Source organism: Bubalus bubalis, chromosome 4 (assembly GCF_019923935.1).
Source record: "Bubalus bubalis isolate 160015118507 breed Murrah chromosome 4, NDDB_SH_1, whole genome shotgun sequence".
In the NCBI taxonomy this organism is placed as follows: Eukaryota; Metazoa; Chordata; class Mammalia; order Artiodactyla; family Bovidae; genus Bubalus; species Bubalus bubalis.
In genome coordinates this window covers 163458996-163473192 of record NC_059160.1, presented here as the reverse complement: position 1 = coordinate 163473192, position 14197 = coordinate 163458996, and the positions used below count along the sequence as shown (strand labels likewise).

Here is a 14197-nt window from a genome sequence, read left to right as displayed (position 1 = left end):
GACTATACTACCAAGTGCAATCTACAGATTTAATGCAATCCCTATCAAAATACCAGTGGCATTTTTCATAGAACTAGAACAAAAAATTTCACAATTCATATGGAAACACAAAAGACCCTGAATAGCCAAAGCAGTCTTGAGAAAGAAGAATGGAGCTGGAGGAATCAAGCTTCCTGACTTCAGGTTATACTACAAAGCTACAGTCATCAAGACAGTATGGTACTGGCACAAAATCAGAAATATAGACCAATGGAACAAGATAGAAAGCCCAGAAATAACCCCATGAACCTATGGGTACCTTAGTTTTGACAAAGGAGGCAATAATATACAATGGGGGCAAAGACAGCCTCTTCAATAAATGGTGCTGGGAAAACTGGACAGCTACATGTAAAAGAATGAAATTAGAACACTTCCTAACACCATACACAAAGATAAACTCAAAGTGGATTAAAGACCTAAATGCAAGACCAGAAACTATAAAACTCTTAGAGGAAACCATAGGCAGAACACTCGATGACATAAATCAAAGCAAGATCCTCTATGACCCACCTCCTAAAGTCATGGAAATAAAAACAAAAGTAAACAAGTGGGACCTGATTAAACTTAAAAGCTTTTGTACAGCAAAGGAAACTGTAAGCAAGGTGAAAAGACAACCCTTAGAATGGGAGAAAATAATGGCAAATGAAACAACTGACAAAGATTAATTTCCAAAATATACAAGCAGCTCGTACAATTCAATACCAGAAAAACAAACAACCCAATCAAAAGGTGGGGGAAAGACCTAAACAGACATTTCTCCAACGAAGACATGCAGATGGCTAACGCATGAAAAGATGCCAAACATCACTCATTACTAGAGAAATGCAAATCAAAACTACAATGACCTCACACTGGTCACAATGGCCCTCATCAAAAAGACTACAAACAATAAATGCTGGAAAGGTGTGGAGAAAAGGGAATGCTCTTACACTGTTGGTGGGAATGTAAATTGATACAGCCACTATGGAAGTCAGTATGTGGATTCCTTAAAAAGCTAGGAATAAAACCACCATATGACCCAGCAATCCCACTCCTAGGCATAAACCCTGAGGAAGCCAGGGTTGGAAAGACACGTGTATGCCGTTGCTCACTGCGGCACTATTTACAGCAGCCGGAGCATGGAAGCCGCCTCGATGTCCATCTACAAATGAATAGATAAAGAGCTTGTGGTAAATGTACACAAAGGAATATTACTCAGCCATAAAAAGGAATGCATTTGAGTCAATTCTAATGAGGTGGATGAACCTAGAACCTATTATACAGAGTGAAGTGAGTCAGAAAGAGAAATACCATATTCTAACACGTATATACGGAATCTAGAAAAATGGTTCCAAAGAATTTATTTACAGGGCAACCGTGGAGAAACAGACATAGAGAATAGACTTATGGACATGGGGAGAGGGGGGAGAGGGTGAGATGTATGGAAAGAGTAACGTGGAAGCTCACATTACCATATGCAAAATAGGTAGCCAACGGAAGTGTGCTGTAGGGCTGAGGAAACTCAAACAGGGGCTCTGTACCAACCTAGAGGGGTGCGATGGGGAGGGAGATGGGAGGGAGCTTCACAAGGGAGGGGATGTATGTATACCTATGGCCGATTCATGTTGAGGTTTGACAGAAAACAGCACAATTCTGTAAAGCAGTTATTCTTCAATTAAAAAAAAAAAAAAAAAACCACCAGTAGGGCCTGAGCAGGTGAAGCTGTGAGATGAGCTCTTAGCTGTGGCTGCCAGGGAGGACCATGGCGGTCAGGAGCCATGCCAGTCCTGAGATGCTCTCGGATTCTTGTCTCCACCGAGGATGATGGAGGAGGAGAGGGGTGCAGTTTGGGGAAGGGACAGGCAGGGCCAGAGCTTCCTGTCTCCCCATTCCTGGCTCAGGTGCTTTCTCAGGGTGTCATGCCACTGCAGTGCTGTGGGAGATGTTACGCAAGCAGCAGGAAGCCACACCAAGGCCAGGGCCAGGTGTGGGTCTGTGAAGGAGGGAGGCTCCACAGGGCCCCCAAGGGCACAGCAGACAAGCACTCAGCAAACAGCACTTTGAGTCAGTCATGGACCGGGCACTGGGCGCCGTGGGCATGATAGCAGCTGGTTTTGCCAGAGGTTAACCACATGCCAAGTTTACCCAAAGGTTTGCCCGCACAGTCCACAATATCTTACTCCCAATTCTGAAATCTAAACTCTTAGATTCTCAAAAAATCTGTAGCAGATTCATTGGCAGTAAAGCTTGCTCTGAAGCAATGTGCACGCATGCTCAATCGCCCAGTCGTGTCTGACCCTTTTCGACCCTGTGGACTGCAGTCCGCAAGGCTCCTCTGTCTGTGGGATTCTCCAGGCAAGAATACTGGAGTGGGTTGCCATTTCCTCCTCCAGGGGGATCTTCCTGATAGAAGGGAATACTTCAGAGGCTTTCTCCCACTCAGTGTGAAAGGTGTATGTTTCAAGCAGAAATATTACATGTTTGAGTGTAAAACATTGTGTTGCCGCAGACCCAGGGCGAGGAAGACAGCTGTCACATAATGATGTGTACACGCTGCTAAAATCCTAAAAATCCTGGATTCTGAAACACTTGGCCATCAGGGTTTCAGAGCAGAAAGCCTGCCTTTATTTACATAATGTCACTACACCCTCTGAGTAGACAGGCAGTCCACCTACTGATCATTTTAAGCAAATAAGGGGACCGAGGCACCAGGGCACACAGTCAGCGGCAGAACGGAGACTGGGGCCAGGCCATCTGGCTCCAGAGTTCGTGTCCCCCCCACTGTCCCCCAGTCCCCACCAGTCTAATCAATCAAGGGCAAGAAGGGGATTCAGAAGCACCCAGACAGAGTCTGGGGAGCAGCAGCATTTAAGAGGAGAGCCAAGGAAGGAAAAATCAGGAGACCAGAGAGCAGCTGCAGAGCAGTGGGTGGGACCAGGAGAGAGGGGAGAGATGGGGAGCAGGTGGAGGGCCACCGCCCACACCTCCACACACCACAGCTCACCCTGTGCTGCCTTCGCACCCTTCCATTCGCTTCCCCTGGTAACTGCCAGGCTAGTAGACCCCGTGCCCTTGTTAACGACAGGGAAGCTGGAGTTCATAAGGGCTAAGTTGTCCAGGGTCCCACAGGTAGTAAATGATGCAGCCGGGAGGAGAAATTGTTACAAACCTGGGGCTTCTGCCCTCCTTCGTGATCCTCTCATGATTCAAAGTCTCTGTTGAAGAAATCTGGATTCTCCTGGAATTTCCTGAGAGGGCAGGCTCTCCTACAGTTACAGCCTGGAGCAAAATATTGCAATGCCTTCTCTTTCTGCAACGCATCAGCTCAACCAGGTGCCGGGAGAAGAGAATCCCATTTTTCTCCCTTCGGATGCAAAGTATGACTGGCTCCTGGCCAAGATCTGGGTGCGCTCCAGTGACTTCCACGTCCACCAGACCATCACCCACCTTCTGCGCACACATCTGGTGTCTGAGGTGTTTGGCATCGCCATGTACCGCCAGCTGCCTGCCGTGCACCCCATTTTCAAGGTACAACAAGCTCCTGCCTCACCTAGGGGGAGAGGACAGAAGGAAGGGAGGAGGGGTACCAACATCCCCGCAGGACTGTGGCTGGGAGAGGCTGGGGAGGAGGGGAGGCAGCCCCAGGGAGAGAGCAGCTCAGAGCCTGCTGGGCCCTGAGGACATCGGGCGCAGCCGGGGTCTGGGCCTGCTCTGGCTGTGGCTGGCCTTGGGGGAGGGAGCAGAGTTTGAAGAGACAATGAGTTCAGCGTTGCTCTGCCTGATCCCAGCGGGCAGCCCCACTGTCACTGCCCTTCTCTCTCCTGAGTCCTGCGGACACTGACTGCTGGAGTGGCTGCGGGCTGAAATTACCTCCATTTCCCCATCTGTAACACCGAGATCAGATAGCACACCTGCCCCCTAGGATCGCTGTCAGGGTTGAAATAGTGGACACAGTCGGAGAATTTCAGAGTGCCCAGCGCACAGTTACGCTCTGCGTAAGCGGTGGTGATGGTCATTTTCGTCACGATCATTCTTGCTGAGCGGCAGTCCCCAGGCTGCCATGCCAGCAGCTCGCAGCAGTGCAGGTCGACACGCCAGCTTCTCTCCCTCCGTGACCCTTGGCATCACTCCTCCACAGTGCACTGGGGTGGGGTGGGGCTGGGGGCCTGGGGACCCCGAGGAGGCGCAGGCCGGGTGGGGAGCCCCTGCCCCGGCCCCCTCTGAGGCCCACCCCTGTGGCTGCGCCAGCTCCTGGTGGCGCACGTGCGGTTCACCATCGCCATCAACACCAAGGCCCGGGAGCAGCTCATCTGCGAGTACGGCCTCTTTGACAAGGTGAGGGCCTCCTCCCGCCCACCCCAGTGCCCGAAGAGCCTCGGCGGCCCCCACCCGACCTGAGGCCCGGATTTCCTCTCCGGAGACCAGCCCCCTAGGCACCACCTGGGTGGAGGCCTGGAAGGGTGGGAGGCTGGGTGCGCTCCGAGTGAAGCCCCCCCATGTTCTCTGGCTGGCATCCGCCCCTTCCATCCACCCTGTCTTCCTCTTCACCACGGTGTTCTTGTCACCTCCTCCCACCCCTCCCCTCCCCTCCCCCTGGCATGTGGGTGTAAGCCCTGCCTGCCTGCCCCCGCAGCCCACACTAGGTTCCTGCATCTCCCCACCCACTCTGCCGCCCATCACTCTGAGCACAGCCTCCCACCCTTCCTCCCTTCCAGGCCATGGGCACTCCCAGCCCACTCTTCCCTTCAGTGGGGCCTTGTATCCCCACCTGCCCATCACGCCCTCTCAGGCAATACCCCTTGCTGTGACCCCTCTGGAGCCTGGAGCCTCCCACAGCCTTACCCCCAACCTTGCTCCTTTCCCACCTCCAGTTAGTAAGCCAGCCAGACCATCCCAAGGGTCACCATTTGGGTGGAAAATGACAAAACTCATCTCAGGCCAGCTACAGCTGGAATGGGACTGTGTCATCTCACACACCTGGACACGTCCGGGTGCTTCAGCTCCTGCTCCAAGTTCCCTTGGGCAACGCTGGCCCGTGGCCTCCACCTCAGTACCTGGTGCTGGGCCCGAAGCCCCCAGGCACCCCCTGCCCTCTAGGGTGCCTCATACACGGGGCCCGGGACTCAGTGTCCCCAGGGTACAAGCCCATTGGCTGGCACTCTGCCTCTCTTTAAACTGTGTGGGCCTCACTGTCTGAGACAGGCTTTGCAGACAGGCTTCCCCCAGTGGGAGCGGGGGCATCACAGAAAGCTCCAAGCTTACGATCCCACACATGACATCATCTTCCATGCAAATAGAAAGTACCAAGGAGCAACTCTGTTGGTCCTGCTCGGGTCAAACGCCCACCGTGGACCAGTGTCTGGTCCCAGCCCCCAAGTCCTCCTTGGAAGACACTGTGCCCTGAGCACTCAGCACGTGCATGCCTGCCTGCAGGCCTGTGTGCCAGCATGTCTGCAGCTGGGATGACGGCCACAGCCCTCACTCGGCACACAAGAGGCTCTCGGCAGAGTGGTGTGTGTCCTGGGGTCCAGTGTGCACCCCCGTCTTATGCTCGAAGATCGGGTCTCTGAGGGCAATGCTCGGCCCTGGGCAGCCTGTGCTCAGAACGAGGGCAGGCCTGGTGCAGGGGGTGCTCTGGCCTGGATTTCACTCTGCCTGCCGTCCTCACTGCACCACTCGGGTGGGGGGCTCACCCCTCCCTCCTGCATCTCAGCCCCTCATATTTGGATCAGGACGAGGCTCCTCCCCATAACCTCCTCCTGGGGCTGCCCTGGGCATGCTCCGAGTTAAATGTCCCTCCAACTCCACCTCACTGGACATAGGTTTGCTCTGGTGGGCCCGGACATCTCCCTGCCCTTTCAGTTTCTCATGCTGAGCTTTGGCCCTGGAGGAACTGGCCTCGGCTCACAGCGCTTCCTCCCCTCCTGCTCAAGGCCAACGCCACCGGGGGCGGTGGGCATGTGCAGATGGTGCAGAGGGCCATGCAGGACCTGACCTACACTTCCCTGTGCTTCCCCGAGGCCATCAAGGCCCGGGGCATGGACAACGCGGAAGACATTCCCTACTACTTCTACCGGGACGACGGGCTCCTGGTGTGGGAGGCCATCAAGACGTGAGCTCCAGGCCTGGGGGGTCAGCTCTGGGCAGCGGGAGCTGAGGGGCTGCAGGAGGAGTGGGCGGGGCTCTGACGGTCATGACGGGGGTGCTGGACCGCTGACTCAGTGGGCCGGGGGGCCTGGCTCCATTGTCGGGGCAGTGATGGGGGAACGGGGCTGTGCCAGGTTGGACGGGGTTGGGGGAGAGTGTGACCTGAATCCAGACATCAAGAAGTGACGGGGTCACGGATGGGGCCAAGAGGCCAGTTCTGCAGACCCTGGCTGGTCACCCACTCTTGGTTGGGCCTCTCCTCCTGAGCCAGGTTCGTGGCTGAGGTGGTGGACATCTACTACGAGAGCGACCAGGTGGTGGAGGAGGACCAGGAGCTACAGGACTTCGTGAAAGACGTTTATATGTACGGCATGCGGGGCAAGAAGGCCTCAGGTGGGGACTGCGCTCCACACTGCAGCCTCTCCTCTCTCTCCCCTGTGCCACTGAATTGCTGTAGGTGATGCTGGCCGTTGGCCTCCATCTTAGCACCTGGTGCTGAGCCCACAGCTCCCAGGGGACCCCTGCCCTTCATTGTGCGCAATGGGGATATCCCAGGGGCTTTCCAAGAGCCAGGAAAGGGAGGAAAAGCAACTGGAACACCGGGCCAAGCAGCCATGCTCTTCCAGTGCGTCTTGCTCATGCCCAGGCCCTCCCAACACTGGTGTGTGGGCACCCAGGGACCTGTATGGGTGGAGTGGGTGTCTGCTGATCGAGTGGCCCTTCCTGGGGGTGGGGCCTCAGCCAGCCCAGGGCTCTCCCTTAGGCTTCCCCAAGTCCATCAAGACCAAGGAGAAGCTGTGTGAGTACCTGACCGTGGTGATCTTCACGGCCTCAGCCCAGCATGCGGCGGTGAACTTCGGCCAGGTGGGCAAGGACGGGGCAAGCCCTCTGGGTGGGAGAAGGCCAGGGCCAACTCAGCTGCTTCTGAGGGCCCTGGGTGGGCCGCCCCACTTCCTCCACAGGAGCGGGGGTGGAGGGGTGGAGGGGCGTAGGGGCCAGGAGTCTGGTGCTCCCAGTGGCCAGTGGAGTTCTGTTCTGTGCTAAGCACTGGATGCCAGTATGAGGGAGGGGGCTTCCCTAGCCCCGCTGGGGTTGGAGGAGGGGGCTCGGGGAGGCAGCATGGGAGGCAAAGCTGGGCGAGGGCTGCACTCGCTACAGGGGCACCCAGCTGGGTCGGTGGCTGTCCCTGCAGTATGACTGGTGCTCCTGGATCCCCAACGCACCCCCGACCATGCGCGCCCCGCCACCGACGGCCAAGGGTGTGGTCACCATCGAGCAGATTGTGGAAACGCTGCCTGACCGCGGCCGCTCCTGCTGGCATCTGGGCGCAGTATGGGCTCTGAGCCAGTTCCAGGACAATGAGGTGAGGCTGGGTTTAACGCCTTCCTCAGTCCCAGGGTTTTATGATTCAGGGCTCAGGCTGGACCCCTGCTGGCCAGGAACCCTGACTTGCAAGGCTGGAGGGACCTGTGAGGTCCTCAGGCCAGAGTCTGGATGGAGCTCAGAGTGGGGTGGGGCAGGAGAGCAGGGGTCACTGCTCCACTGTGACGCTCCCCACAAGGGCACACCCAACCTGTTCCCACTGTTGGCAAAGCTCTTCCATGTGGGTTTCTCCCTGGCACCCCACAGGTGAGGGCTGAGTTTCCTGGGTGTCTTTTGAGACATACTCATACAACCTGTTGAACCTAATTCCAAAGGCCCAAAGCTGGCTCTCAGACGCCACCCCCGGTGTTAGCTCGGTGCCGCCCAGAATGACTGGCCGGTTGGACTGGCCCCAGACCCACCGGCATTTGTTGGCCGTGTGTTGCTTGGGGACCTTTGTGTCGGCCCCTGACATCTTCACACATAGGTCTCAGCACATGTGTTCAACAGAACCAGTGCATTCCTTGTAGAGGAATTTCTTGGTCAAAGAATGCTGAGACTGAATGGCCCTCCACAAACTGAATCCAACATCCCGTCAACAGTGCAGAACACTTCTCCCACCCTGCCCAGCCCTGGCTATGAAACTTTTCAATTTTAACATTCTCGGATTTTGTTTCTAAAAGATACACCTAGGTTCAATTTGAAGACATTTGTGTGAATGTGCAAATGGGCACACCACCCCAGCAGAGCCTGGCTGTGGCCAACCTGGGCTGCAGAAAAGGTCAGACTGGCCCTGTGCCCCCGTGGCCCCAACACCAGGTGGCAGGGTGCCTGGGGACTGGGCCACGTGCCCACCACAGCCAGGAACAGCCCAGCCTCCACATCTGCCTGAGCCATTACCAGTCCTTATAGCCTCCCTGCAGCAGGGCATTGATCTGTGAGGCCCCAGCCCAAGAGCATACTTGGGTGCTCTCAGCAGGTGGCAGGGGGTGGAGATGCGGGGAGCGGTGATGAGCACAGGCCTTGACTCCCAAAGGCTGGGCTCTAGTGGTGGGACAAGTCCTGTCGGTTTACATCACCTCATCACAGGTTAACCTATCTCTGTCTGTCTGGCTCTCAGCTGTTTCTGGGCATGTACCCAGAGGAACATTTCATCGAGAAGCCCGTAAAGGAGGCCATGGCCCGGTTCCGTAAGAACCTCGACTCCATCGTCAGCGTGATCGCCGAGCGCAACAAGAACAAGAAGCTGCCTTATTACTACTTGTCCCCAGACCGGATTCCCAATAGCGTGGCCATCTGAGAAGCCACCTGAGCCCGTCTCATTGCAGGATGCCCAGCTGCTCGAGGCTGGGCTCGGCCCCCAGACTGCAGCCTGCCTGCTTGGGCAGGCTCCTGGGGGCACCAAGGGGTGGGCCTTCAGATTCCTGGGAAGTGGCCTGAGGGACCCAGGCTCCTGGCTTCAAACCAAACACTTCCCAGATTGGACCACAATGTAGCTCAGCTTTGGAGCATTTTCCTGTTTGTTCCTCAGTCTTTAGCAAATGCCATACTTTGATCAGTGTGTGTAAAGACTGCAGGGACCTTTCCTACACGGAACAGGACTGTGCCCCTTCCAGTCCTTACACCCAGCTCAGCGCTTCACAGTAGGCAGCCCAGAAGAGCAAGACGACTAATGGATGTTCTTGCTGAGAAATGGGAAGATGATCTTCTGTTCTATTTATGCTTAGTCCAATCTCTTGCATACAGTAGGTATCCAGATAAATTCTTGTTGAATGAATTAAGAACTGGTTGTCATAAAAATAAAGGAGTTTGCTCTAAACAAGTCTCCAACATGCTATGTTCCAATCACCCCAAACAGCTCACATCCCCTCCCCACACAAAAAAAGCCATAATCTTTGTGATCCCATCTAGGCAAAAGCTGCCCCCATTCCATTTGGACAAAAGGCACTTTTCTCTCTTCTTTGCCCACAATGTTCCTACACTTCCTTCAGAACACACTTCCTTCAGGACACTTCCTATGTCTGTGGAAGGAGCCCCAGGACCAGGGCTCTCAGGTGACTAGATTTTATGGACCAGAAACGTTTTGCAGGAAAAATCAGGAGGGACATTGTTACCAAGTTTTTGTTGCTATGAACCAACCAATCCACAAAATCACCCCCGCCAGAGGGAGGTTCAAGAGGGAGGGACAAACTATACCAATGGCTGGTTCATGCTGATGTTTGGCGGAAACCAACACAATTCTGTAAAGCAATTATCCTTCAATTTAAAAATGAATTTAAAAAAATCACCCCCAACAAGAGCTACCATCTACTCTCATCACTGTTCTGTAACAGGGCATTTAACAACAGAAAAGTACGAGAATGGGGGTAACAGACTACTCTTTCTCGCAACAACCTATGTTGTCTTTTTCCCGTCTACCCCCTGCCCCACCCCCCACCAACACTGGTGCCAGGCAACACAGTGAGGCCGGCTCCCCTCTGCCAAGACCCTGGCTTTGTGTGTCTTGAGTGAAAGGGTGGAAGCTGGACGAGGGAACCAAAGTGGAGCCCGGCTCGGCTCCCTGGACCAGTGGACCTCCAGACACGTACTTCATGCAGAGGGAACCCTGAGATGCCCCCACAGAGCCTGGACTCTGCTTCTCTCGTTTCAGGTCCCAGAAGCAGCTTGGCTAGGCAGGCCAGACGAGGCTTCTCTGACAGCTGAGGGGCCGAGGGAAGCTCTCAGCTCAGGACAGCAGGCTGATCCCTTCTTCCTTTTACTCCTGAACTAACCTCAGCTCTTTCCAGAACCAGCAACAGAGATGCATAGCCGGACAACTGGTCACTGGGGCACCTCTGAGGCTGGGAGAAAGGACAGGCCCTAGAAGAGGGCCGTCTACACCTCTGTCACCACGTGGGCTGTGCACCAACTCCAGGGGCACCATCACACAGACCAAGGGTTGGCAAACTTTTTCTATAAAGGGGCGTGTAAATATTGTAGGCTTTCCAGGACAAAGGATCTGACAGTGTAGCAGGAAATAAGCTGAACACAGCAAGTGCACGAAGGGACAAGACTGTGTCTGTTAGTGTATTTACCAAACAGGAGGCAGGTCTGCGAGCACCAGTGGCCACCCCCTGACCTGGAGGACTGGAGGCTCCCCTAGCAGTGTGACTTAACCCATCATCCTGTTAGGGGACGCACACTGACTGAAGCCGCCCACCCTGGGCCAGAAACCATAGTAACCATTTGATGAGTTGTTTTATGACAGGAGATCCTGATAAGGAATACGGAACTAATGAGCCACCACCAACCGGAAGAGTCCGGGAAAGGTCTAAAGGAGACACCACGTGTCCGTCCATTTCCCAGAATCCCTCTGCTAGCATCCATCTTGATGAGCGATGCGTGCGCCACCAGGAAAGACTCTGAATTAGAATGATTGGCCAGAGACCACCTGGAAACTAATCCAATCACCATAAAACCCGAGACTGCGAGCCACACAGCAGAGCAGTTCTCCTGGGTTCCCTTACCCTACTGCTCTCCACCCAGGTGCCCTTTCCCAATAAAATCTCTTTCTTTATCAGCACATGTGTCTCCTCGGACAATTCATTTCCGAGTGTTAGACAAGAGCCCAGTTTCAGGCCCTGGAAGGCGTCCACCTTCCTGCAACAATTCTGTGGCTCACATCGAAGGGTGAAGAGGCTTGGGGCTGGCGTTGTTTCAAAGCCTCGCTGCAACAAGACCTTATTTGGCGTCTGTTCAGCCAAACTCACTAAAATTCATTGGGTCCCCAAAGAATCAAAGCCCCTCACGGGAAGCCCCCTCCTCACATTCTTACGGATTTCTCTTCCAGCTCCAGGCTCCCAACATTCCCTCCCACCAACAGTTGAGCGCGTGAGCCCGGGGGGCACTAGTCTCTGTCCCTCATGCAAGAACACTCCTGAGCAGGTTCAGCTGTTCTGCGGCCATCCTCTCCTCTAGGAGCTTCCACAGCCGCGCTCAGTTCCCGGGACCTGTTCTCCCAAGTTAGGCAAGGACACCAGCAAAGCACCCCCCTGCGTAGCTCCCCAGTCTCCTGGCAGCCCTCTGTGATGCCCTGAACTTGGGGGCCAATTCTCCTGGCTCACCCACACAGTATGTTGGGGCAACCTTGGCCTCCCTCCTTTCATCTCGTGAGCACAGGTGAAGCCAGGTGCCCACCCTCAGCACTCCCAGCCCCAGGAGTGGTTTGCATTCCTGAGACTGGAGGATCAACCACATGGGCATTATTCAGGGAAGCGCCGCGAGCAAGAGGGTAACAGGCAGGAAGGCCAGGGGTCTCCAGACGGAGGAAATAGGCTGCGAGTGTTAAGACACTTTTTCTCTCTTAAGGGGCAGGAGGAAACAAATGAGTGTTGTATTTTTCCCCTTATCTGTACAAATTTAAAAAGAGCTTTCTCTTAAAACTCTGTTGCCATAACGACACCTGGCTCCACCCAAACTTAACTTTTCTCAAACCTTGAGCTAAGGATGCATTTTTCTTATCTTAAGCTATGTTAACGTGCTATGCATTTACCCCAGACTCTGTCTTCAAGTTGGTTTGGCCTAAAGGCTCAGAACTAACTTGACAAACCAGTATGTTATACTCATACATTGCTCTCCTAATCTAAGTTAATGCAGCTATTTGTATGGAAATTTGCCTTTCCTGAGAGTCTTGTCAATCAATCATTTTATGTCGTCCCTCCCCTGCCTCGCCCCCCGCCATGACGCGCCAGCTGCCACGGAGCGCGCAGAAGCGCGGCAGGGAGGAGCTATCCCATGTCCAAGGAGCGGTGGCTGCGCAGGCGCAGGAGGGCCGAGAGGAGCTACTGGGGCGGCCGTGCGGAGGTACCCCTCGTCCAAGGTAAGGAGCAGCAGCTGTGCTTTGCTGGAGCAGCCCTGAAGAGATACCCCACGTCCAAGGTAAGAGAAACCCAAGTAAGACGGTAGGTGTTGCTAGAGGGCATCAGAGGGCAGACACACTGAAACCATAATCACAGAAAACTAGCCAATCTAATCACACGGACCACAGCTTGTCTAACTCAGTGAAAGTAAGCCATGCCGTGAGGGGCCACCCAAGACACGTGGGTCATGGTGGAGAGGTCTGACAGAATGTGGTCCACTGGAGAAGGGAATGGCAAATCACTTCAGTATGCTTGCCTTGAGAACCCCATGAGGCATATGAAAAAGCAAAATGATAGGACACTGAAAGAGGAACTCCCCAGGTCGGTAGGTGCCCAATATGCTACTGGAGATCAGTGGAGAAATAACTCCAGAAAGAATGGATGGAGCCAAAGCAAAAACAATACCCAGCTGTGGATGGGACTGGTGATAGAAGCAAGGTCCGATGCTGTAAAGAGCAATATTGCACAGGAACCTGGAATGTCAGGTCCATGAATCAAGGCAAATTGGAAGTGGTCAAACAGGAGATGACAAGAGTGAACGCTGACATTCTAGGAATCAGCGAACTAAAATGGACTGGAATGGGTGAGTTTAACTCAGATGACCATTATATCTACTACTGTGGGCAGGAACCCCTTAGAAGAAATGGAGTAGCCATCATGGTCAACAGAGTCCGAAATGCAGTACTTGGATGCAATCTCAAAAACGACAGAATGATCTCTGTTTGTTTCCAAGGCAAACCATTTAATATCACAGAAATCCAAGTCTATGCCCCAACCAGTAACGCTGAAGAAAAAGTTGAACGGTTCTATGAAGACCTACAAGACCTTTTAGAACGAACACACAAAAAAGATGTCCTTTTCATTATAGGGGACTGGAATGCAAAAGTAGGAAGTCAAGAAACATCTGGAGTAACAGGCAAATTTGGCCTTGGAGTATGGAATGAATCAGGGCAAAGGCTAACAATGTTTTGCCAAGAGAACATACTGGTCATAGCAAACACCCTCTTCCAACAACACAAGAGAAAACTCTACACATGGACATCACCAGATGGTCAACATGGAAATCAGACTGATTATATTCTTTGCAGCCAAAGATGGAGAAGCTCTATACAGTCAGCAAAAACAAGACCGGGAGCTGACTGTGGCTCAGATCATGAACTCCTTATTGCCAAATTCAGACTTAAATTGAAAAAAGTAGGGAAAACCACTAGACCATTCAGGTATGACCTAAATCAAATCCCTTATGATTATACAGTGGAAGTGAGAAATAGATTCAAGGGCCTAGATCTGATGAGTGCCTGATGAACTATGGACGGAGGTTCGTGACATTGTACAGCAGACAGGGATCAAGACCATCCCCATGGAAAAGAAATGCAAAAAAGCAAAATGGCTGTCTGGGGAGGCCTTACAAATAGCGGTGAAAAGAAGAGAAGCGAAAAGCAAAGGAGAAAAGGAAAGATATAAGCATCTGAATGCAGAGTTCCAAAGAATAGCAAGAAGAGATAAGACCCTTCCTCAGCGATCAATGCAAAGAAATAGAGGAAAACAACAGAATGGCAAAGACTAAGGATCTCTTCAAGAAAATTAGAGATACCAAGGGAACGTTTCATGCAAACATGGGCTCGATAAAGGACAGAAATGGTATGGACCTAACAGAGGCAGAAGACATTAAGAAGAGGTGGCAAGAATACACAGACGAACTGTACAAAAAAGAGCTTCACGACCAAGCTAAGTATGATGGTGTGATAACTCAGACATCCTGGAATGTGAAG

General features: G+C 53.3%; 1 protein-coding gene across 3 annotated transcripts in view; it reads left to right on the top strand.

The window, feature by feature from the left end:
- The window catches only part of ALOX5 (arachidonate 5-lipoxygenase), a 46889-nt gene extending 37547 nt beyond the window's left edge, over window positions 1–9342 (top strand). Inside the window, exons 8-14 of one of the 3 annotated variants that reach the window (XM_025284955.2) lie at window positions 3343–3546; window positions 4267–4353; window positions 6039–6130; window positions 6437–6558; window positions 6929–7029; window positions 7358–7528; window positions 8648–9342. In XM_025284955.2, coding sequence (XP_025140740.1) covers window positions 3343–3546; window positions 4267–4353; window positions 6039–6130; window positions 6437–6558; window positions 6929–7029; window positions 7358–7528; window positions 8648–8827 — 957 coding nt within the window. In that variant the 3' untranslated portion in view covers window positions 8828–9342. Of the gene's footprint in view, window positions 1–3342; window positions 3547–4266; window positions 4354–5951; window positions 6131–6436; window positions 6559–6928; window positions 7030–7357; window positions 7529–8647 lie in introns of all 3 variants that reach the window. The other 2 variants (XM_006065698.3, XM_006065699.3) reach the window with 2 other exon arrangements.
- Window positions 9343–14197: the final 4855 nt, after the last annotated feature.